This window comes from Cataglyphis hispanica, chromosome 9 (genome assembly GCF_021464435.1).
Source record: "Cataglyphis hispanica isolate Lineage 1 chromosome 9, ULB_Chis1_1.0, whole genome shotgun sequence".
NCBI lineage: Eukaryota > Metazoa > Arthropoda > Insecta > Hymenoptera > Formicidae > Cataglyphis > Cataglyphis hispanica.
The window spans coordinates 3,302,097-3,310,545 of record NC_065962.1 but is presented as its reverse complement, the minus strand read 5'-3'; the positions used below and the strand labels follow the sequence as shown (position 1 = coordinate 3,310,545).

The following is an 8,449-nucleotide window of genomic DNA, read 5'->3' as shown; positions in this document are numbered from 1 at the left end:
TACTTTGTCATGTGATAATACGTCCGTAATGATAGAAAAACACCTTTCATTTAAAAAAAAGTTGGAAGAATTTTGTATCTTAATTATACTTCCATGTCCTTGTCATTCTACTGCATTAGTTGCGCACGCCGCATGTGCTAAAATAACGGACCAATCCGAAGAATTTAAATAAAAAATTGTAATTTTTATGAACTGTAGTCCGAAACGTTCGGCAATTTATCAAGAGTTCTGTGAATGTTTTCAGGAAACAAACTTAAAAATTTTAAAATTGTCTAATACACGGTGATTTTCTCATCATTCATGTGTTGAAAGACTTCTTGAGTTTTGGGATATTATCAAGCTATTTCTGAACGAAATTACTAGAAATGAAAAAACAAAGTCTGAAACAAATTTATTATCTATGACGCAAAATCTAGATATAAAAGCCTATTTCTTATTTTTACAGCATATTTTAAATTTTTTAAAATCATTTAATGCATTTTTTTAAGCAGTGGAAACTAGAATACAATTATTACAGCCAAAGTCAGTAGAATTTTTAATCACAGTTTATAAATACTTTTTAAAGTCAGAGCATTTGAATAATTTATGTAATAATATTAAATTTGATGAAAATGAAAATCAAAAATCGTTAGAAGTTTTTTAAGATCCGAATGTGAAGAAAATCTCAATGAATTATTGAAGAAAGAGCATGCAGAAATAGTTACAAATATTCGAAAAAATTGTTTGCAATTTTATGTAACTGCCGCTGAAGAAATTAAAAAAAGATTACCAATTAATGATAAATTTTTATCAAAATTAAAAGTTTTTAAATTTAATCTAGCATTATTAAATATTGATAGAGAAACATCATTTAACGATGTTTCTTTTATTGCTGAAACTCTTGGCGGTTTTGACGAAAACGGTTTGAAGAATGAATGGCTAACTTTACATTTAGATTTTAAAATAATAGAAAAAGAAAAGCTATTAAAATTAAGTTTTGATGATATGTGGAAACAAATTTTACAAAACCAGTACTCCACTAATAATGATAAATATCTCAATCTCAAACGTCTTTTAAATGCTGTTAAATTCTGTCACTCCCAAATTCAAATGCTCATCCAGAAAGAATGTTTTCTATTTTAACAGATGTAAAAACAAAAAAGCGAAATAAATTTTCGTTTTCTTCTATAAATGCTATTTGCATTTTGAAATCAGCATTGAAAACAAGAAAAGAAATTATTTTAGACATGGAGATTCATGAAAAGCATTTATCTCTCATGTCATCAGATATATTATATAATACTTTTAAAAAACAGAAAAGCAGTCTCAAATTATATGATGCAGTTAATTATAATATTTCTGGTCCTTCAATATTCAATGATATGCATGTTCAAAAAATAATAACTTGTATTTTATGCGCATTATTATTCATATAATACAACAAAAATAATTTATTTATTTTCTTTAAGTGTAACAAATTATCATATAATAGTCTGTAATAGACATTATGTCTACAAAAGACAATATATATTTGTAAAGACCGTGTATAAAAATTATGTCTGTAATAGGCATTATGTCTGCAAAAGACAAAAGACACTATATATTTATAAAGATCGCGTTTAAAAAATATCATGTCTGTAATAGACATTATGACTGCAAAAGACATTATATATTTGTAAAGACCGTGTATAAAAATTATGCCTGTAATAGACATTATGTCTGCAAAAGACAAAAGACAGTATATATTTATAAAGATGGCGTTTAAAAAATATCATGTCTGTAATAGACATTATGTCTGCAAAAGACACTATATATTTGTAAAGAATATGTATAAAAATTATATCTGTAATAGACATTGTCTGCAAAAAACAAAAGACAGTATATATTTATAAAGATCGCGTTTAAAAATTATCATGTCTGTAATAGACATATGTTCATAAAAAACATAAAATATAAATATGTAAAATATATATCTATAAAATATATAAATAAAATGTGGTATAATAGGGCTCTAGGCGAAAGTCCACGTAAAACCTAACGCGCCATTAGTGAAACCTCATGGATGGTGTGGAAGTCCACACCATTAGTTTTCATATTATTTCTAATTTAATGCACATATTAAAATATAAATAAATTAATTAAAAAATATTCTTTAAATCCTACACATAAATATATCTTTTACCATATAATAAAATTTAATATATATGATAATTGAAAGCGAAAGTTATAGTAAGCGTGCGAGCGAGCGTGCTCCAAAAGAGACAAGCGCGAAATGAGACGGCCGACGGACAACGACACCCGCGAGTATCGAGACGCGCTCGATTCTAAGATGAATAGAATCTTAACACTTTGCTTTATCGTTCGTACGCGAGATACGATTGTAATTCGCACGCGGCGGATGAACAGCGATAAATCGTCTGTCTCGGAATAACTCCGGTAGTCACACAACGGCACTGAAATATGTCTATTTCACTAAACGAGACCGACTCTTTATTTCACTTGAATAGCGTACGCGCGTCAAAAGTACTCTGAGCGGAATGCGCCGCGCTCGGTTGGCGGCTTACCTTTATACTGTCATCGCCTTCTCGAAGGATCCAGAAGGTCCCCGAAATTTAGTCATTTCCGCCGACAGTTTTTAGGTGACTTGTTTGTCGCAATTTTACCTTAGATCCTTCGAGAAGGGCGACGATGTTTGTTGTTGCCGCGCGTTTTCGCTCGGTCGCAGAAAACGCTATCTCGCATCGCGCGCGCGGCGATGACGCGGTCGCGCGGCAACAAAAATGCGAAGTTCGAGATCGTTGCAATCTCGAACATCCCGCCCGCCTCGCCGGAATTCCGGCGAAGGAGCGCTTTTGGCTAGCCCAGAGAGGCATTGCGCCCGTGAGGCGCGGGGTTGTCCTCTTGCTCGTCGGAGCGGCTCTCCGGCAAGAGGACGATTTTGACGATCGGACGAGTCAGCTCTGAGGTGGCAGTGCGGATGGTGACCACGCGGACTCTCCCGTCGTCTCCTGGGTGCACGTTGATGATCCGGGCGAGAGGCCATCGTGTTGGCGGCGTGTTGTCGCTCCGGATAAGACAAAAACGCCCGACGCGGACCTCGCTGTTGGAAATCCACCATTTGGGTCGCTGGGAGAGCGAGTGGAGGTACTCCTGGGACCATCTGCTCCAGAAATGATCGCGCATTCTTTGGACGAGCTGCCAGCGCGAGAGTCGGCCGATTGGGGCGTCCAGGAGATTCGGCTCTGGGACGGCATTGAGGGCCGCTCCCACGAGGAAGTGCCCTGGAGTCAAGGCCGCTACGTCGTCCGGATCGTCCGTCAATGCTTGTAGCGGTCTCGAGTTCATGCAGGCCTCGATTTGCGTGAGGAGGGTGCTCATCTCCTCGTAGGTGAGTGTTGACTCTCCTAGCACCCTGCGGAGGTGGTGCTTGAGCGACTTCACCGCCGCTTCCCACAGGCCGCCAAAGTGAGGTGCTGAGGGCGGGTTGAAGTCCCAATGGATGCGGTCGGTGGCCAGCTGATCGGCGATTTGGCGCTGTGCTGGGTTGCTCGCGGCGAAGAAGGCTCGGAGCTGCGCGTCGGCTCCGACGAAGTTAGTACCGCAGTCGCTGTGGAGGCTGCGACACAGCCCGCGTCGCGCTGTAAACCTCCTCAGGGCGGCCAGGAAGGCTTCAGCCGAGTAATCTGACACGACCTCGAGGTGCACGGCCTTTGTGCTAAGGCACACAAAGACCGCGACAAAGGCCTTGTACGAACGGTGTCCGCGACCCTTTGTTGTGCGCAACTGGATGGGGCCGGCGTAGTCTACGCCGGTGCGCCAGAATGGCCTCGCAGGAGTGACGCGGAGCCGTGGCAGGTCTCCCATAAGCTGCTGTTGCGTGACCGCCCGCCAGCGGACACAGGTGACGCACCGCTGGATTGTGGCCTTCACCAATTGACGTCCTCTAGGGATCCAGTAGCTTTGCCTAATGGACCCGAGGGTGAGCTGCACGCCTCCGTGCATCGTTCGCCGGTGACACTCCTCGACGATGAGCTGCGTGAAGTGGGATGATCTGGGCAGGATCATCGGGTGCCTCTCGTCGTACGACAGGAGGGCGTGCTTGATCCGCCCGCCAACCCTCAGGATGCCTAGAGGATCTGTAAATGGAGTGAGTTTGGTAAGATTGCTCTTGTTCGGCATGGACGCTCCCCGCGCGAGCGCTCTCAATTCCTCCTTGTACGCGGCAGCCTGCACCACCCGGATCCATGCTATACGAGCGTCGTCGCATTCGGAGGCCGACAGCGTGCCCTTTGCCGAGGGCAGGCTCGCTGCGATGAGCGACGGGTGCTTGACCGCACGCACGCGCCGCCATCGCCGGCACCACGCCGTCACTCGCAACAGACGATTGAGCGAGGAGAATCGTGTCAGCTCCTCTGGTTCGGTCACCTCCGGCAACGGCGCAGCGGCAGCGTGCGCTCTGACGCGCTCCTCCGGCAGGTCCCCGATGAGCTCCTCCTCTCGTGATGACGGCCACGACGTTGGGCCCTCCGAAAGCCAGAGTGGACCCCTCCACCAGAGGGGATGAGCGACTAGTTCGCTCGGGGAGATTCCCCGCGATGCGCAGTCGGCAGGGTTCTCCGTCCCCGGAAGATGGTGCCAGTATGCTCCCGGCAAGGCCGCCTGAATCTCGGCGACGCGGTTCGCGACGTAGACCTTCCAGCGTGAGGGGTGGCCGCGGATCCAGCCCAAGGCGACCGTCGAGTCGGACCACAGATGGATGGGCGCGCCTCCTGTTCCGAGAGTCTGGCGGAGGTGCACCACTAGCCGGGCGAGTAACGAGGCCGCGCAGAGCTCCAAGCGGGGTAGTGACACCGTCCTCAACGGCGCTACCCTGGTCTTTGCTGAAAGGAGAATAATCGTGGTTTCCCCGTGGCGGGTTTCCGTCCTCGCGTAGACGACGGCGGCGTAGGCCCGCTCGGATGCGTCCGCAAAGCCATGCAGCTCGATTCGGGCGTCTGCATGGTCGATGGGCACGCGTCGCGGGACTCGAATTTCCTCCAAACGAGGGAGGTCCTCCTGGAGAGTGCTCCACTGCTGCGCGTTAGCCTCGTCCAACGAGGTGTCCCAGTCCACGCCTTGCAGCCACGTGGACTGAAACCAGATCTTGGCCCGTATGATGGTCGGAGCTAGCCAGCCCAGTGGATCGAAGAGGCGGGCCGTCAGCGAGAGGACGGACCGCTTCGTGTAGATTGGCACCTTGATGGACCTGGTGGAAAAGGAAAAGTGGTCTCCGCTCGGATGCCAGTGGAGACCGAGAGTGGCGTGACTCTCCTGCGGCGTCCACGACCATAGGTCACGGTGTGACCGGTGCTCCGGCGCAATGCGCGTTAGTAGGCGGGGGTCATTGGCCGACCACTTCCTGAGCGGAAACCCGCCCGCCGTGCACAGCTCCGTTAGCTGCCGCTGGAGGTCCATGGCTTCCTCGATGGAGGGTGCGCCCGTGAGGATGTCATCCATGTAGACATCCTGGCGCAGCGCCGCTGAGCCATGGGGGAAGTGGACCTCCTCGTCATCGGCGAGTTGTCGTAAGGAGCGCAACGCCAGGAACGGAGCGCAGGCCAGTCCGTATGTTACTGTATTGAGCTGGTAGGTTTGCGGAGCAGTCTGGTCCTCGTAGCGCCACAGAATCCTCTGGAGATGGCGATCCTCCGGCGCAACGAGAATCTGGCGATACATCTTCTCGATGTCGCTCGCCAGCACGAAGCGATGGACTCGCCACCGCAGCAAAATGTCCTCCAAGGCGGGCAGCAGGTTGGGTCCCACCTTGAGATGCCTGTTGAGGCTGGCTCCTGAAGGAACCGTGGATGAGCCATTGAAGACGACTCGGATTTTGGCTGAGTTCCCCTTGCGCATCACGCCATGGTGAGGCAGGTAGCAGTCGGCCGGCCTTGCAGCGCCGGCCGGCTGGACGAGGGACATGTGCCCCAGGACTTCATACTCCCGCATGAAGTCCGTGTACCGTTGTTTCAGCTGTTCGTCTCGAGCGAACTTGTGTTCCATTTGCCCGAGCAGGCGGGCTGCGGTGCGCTTCGTTCCCGCGAGGTCTGGGAGCGGCAGTCTGAGAGGCAGACGCACGACGAAGCGACCGCTGGTGTCTCGCGTATGTGTCCGGACGAAGTGGTCCTCGGCTTCCTGCTCTTCCGTGGTGGGTGGAATGGCCTTGGCCACGACCTCCTCCTGTCGCCAAAACTCCTGCACCAAGTCGTGAAGATCGCCGTCGCTGCAGCAGTGGTGAGTCTGGGCGGACCGGGTGGTGGCTGGAGTGCCGACGGAACCCGAAAGAATCCAACCCAGAGTTGTCCTCTGGGCCACTGGCTGCCGACGCCCTCCACGTCGAAGGCCGGGTTGGAGAATGGTTGCGCAGACATCCGCTCCAAGAAGAAGTTCAACTGAGTCGTCTGCGAAGAAGTCCGGGTCGGCGAGCTCGATGCCATTAATGTGTGGCCACGTGTTGCGACTCACTCGAATGCCACCGGTGTAGAGCGTCAGCTGGCGTAAGATGAGCGCTGAAACCCGCAGCGGCGGACCGTCGCGCAGCGGCGTGAGCGCGAGCTCGACTCGGCCCCGAGAGCCCGTGAGTTGCCCGCCAACGCCGACAATGTCTGTCGAGGCAGGAGTCCGGGACAATTGCAATCGCTGGACCAGTGACTCAGCGACGATTGACACTTCGGATCCTTGATCGATGAGGGCTCGTGCAGTGTGAAATACGCCGAACTTGTCGGCCACGCGGACGCGCGCCGTCGCGAGAAGCACAGCCGACGTTGCTTTCGAAGCTCGGTTCGCGGACAGCGATGATTTGGCGACTTCGGTTGTTTTGCACGCGTCGTGTAGCGTCGAGTGATGACGCGCATCGCAGATCGAACACGTCTTCTTCGACGAACAGTCACTCACCTTGTGCTTCCCGAGACAGTTGAAGCACAGCTGATGTCTCTCTACGTGCTGCCGTCGCTCCGCCGCTGTCTTGGCCTTGTACGCGTCACAAAACATTATGTAATGCTCCTTGTGACACAAGGAGCATTGGCCGCGATTGCCGTCCGATTTCCGTACATTATGCACGCGCGGAGAACGCCCGGACGTCGCGCCCGGTCTTGCGGTACTCGGTTCCGGCTTGGACGGTTGCAGCGACTCGACCGTGTGCAGCCGTCGGTCGAGGAATTGGATCAGCTCCTTGTACGCCGGTGGATCCGTCGTGTCGCTTATCGCGTTCTCCCATTCTCGGCGGGACTGGGAGTCCATGAGATCGACAACGAGGTGGACAAACAAGTCCTCGCCGCTCGTTATCGGTCGACCGATGCTCTCGAGGGAGCCGACGGTGTTCAAAACGCCGTGATAAAGCGCACGCAAATCTGTGCTCGACTCACCCTTCACACGTTGAAGAGCCAGGAACCTCGCGATGTACGATCGCACGAGCAGGCGCTTGTTCTCGTAGTAGTCCGTGAGAGCCTTCCACGCGCGATCGAAATTCTCCCCTGTTGTGGGCAGGCTGCGGATGAGGAGTTCCGCTTCTCCCTTGAGACACGCCTTGAGATAGTGAAGTTTCTCGACGTTGCTAGCCGAGACATCCTTTCCAATGAGGGAATGAAAGAGGTCTCGGAAGGACGGCCAGTCCTCGTACAACCCGGAGAACTGAGGAAGTTGTATCCTCGGCAAGGTCGTTCGCGGCGGCTGTGATAACGGTGTGCTCGCAGCGGACGCCTCGTTTCTCTCGCACTTGAGACGGTAGAGCGCTTCTGAGAGCATGCCCTTCTGAGTGAGGTACGCTTCCTCTGTTAGCGTTAACATGTCCTTCTTGGCGTAGTCGGTCTCGCGTAAGGCCTCCCAGGATGTGGTGAGCTTATCGTGGTTGTGTTCGAATTTCGCCCAGTTGGCTTCCAGGGCTTGAAGTCGTGCCTCCACCAGCCCGACAGTAATGTTGGCGGACCCCGACTTCCGCAAGTTTTCGTACGAGCGTGTAATGCGCCCGTACAGCTCGAATTGAGTCCGTATGGTTGAGTCCATGTCTCTACTCATTTTGTCTCTTAGGCTGTGATGACCGAAGAAGCTCCGACGAAAATCACCACAGACACTGCACTCACTACACCCACAGGCACCGGACAGCAGGATCCGGCTCGAAGGACCAGCAAATGAGAGCGAAAGTTATAGCGAGCGTGCGAGCGAGCGTGCTCCAAAAGAGACAAGCGCGAAATGAGACGGCCGACGGACAACGACACCCGCGAGTATCGAGACGCGCTCGATTCTAAGATGAATAGAATCTTAACACTTTGCTTTATCGTTCGTACGCGAGATACGATTGTAATTCGCACGCGGCGGATGAACAGCGATAAATCGTCTGTCTCGGAATAACTCCGGTAGTCACACAACGGCACTGAAATATGTCTATTTCACTAAACGAGACCGACTCTTTATTTCACTTGAATAGCGTACGCGCGTC

The 8,449-nt window shown here is 50.7% G+C and overlaps 1 protein-coding gene across 1 annotated transcript; it reads right to left on the bottom strand.

The window, feature by feature from the left end:
• Nucleotides 1–2,835: 2,835 nt before the first annotated feature.
• Nucleotides 2,836–8,028, bottom strand: LOC126851902 (uncharacterized). Its single transcript, XM_050596236.1, has one exon. The coding sequence runs from the start codon at nucleotides 8,026–8,028 to the stop codon at nucleotides 2,836–2,838; it is 5,193 nt and encodes a 1,730-aa protein (XP_050452193.1).
• Nucleotides 8,029–8,449: the final 421 nt, after the last annotated feature.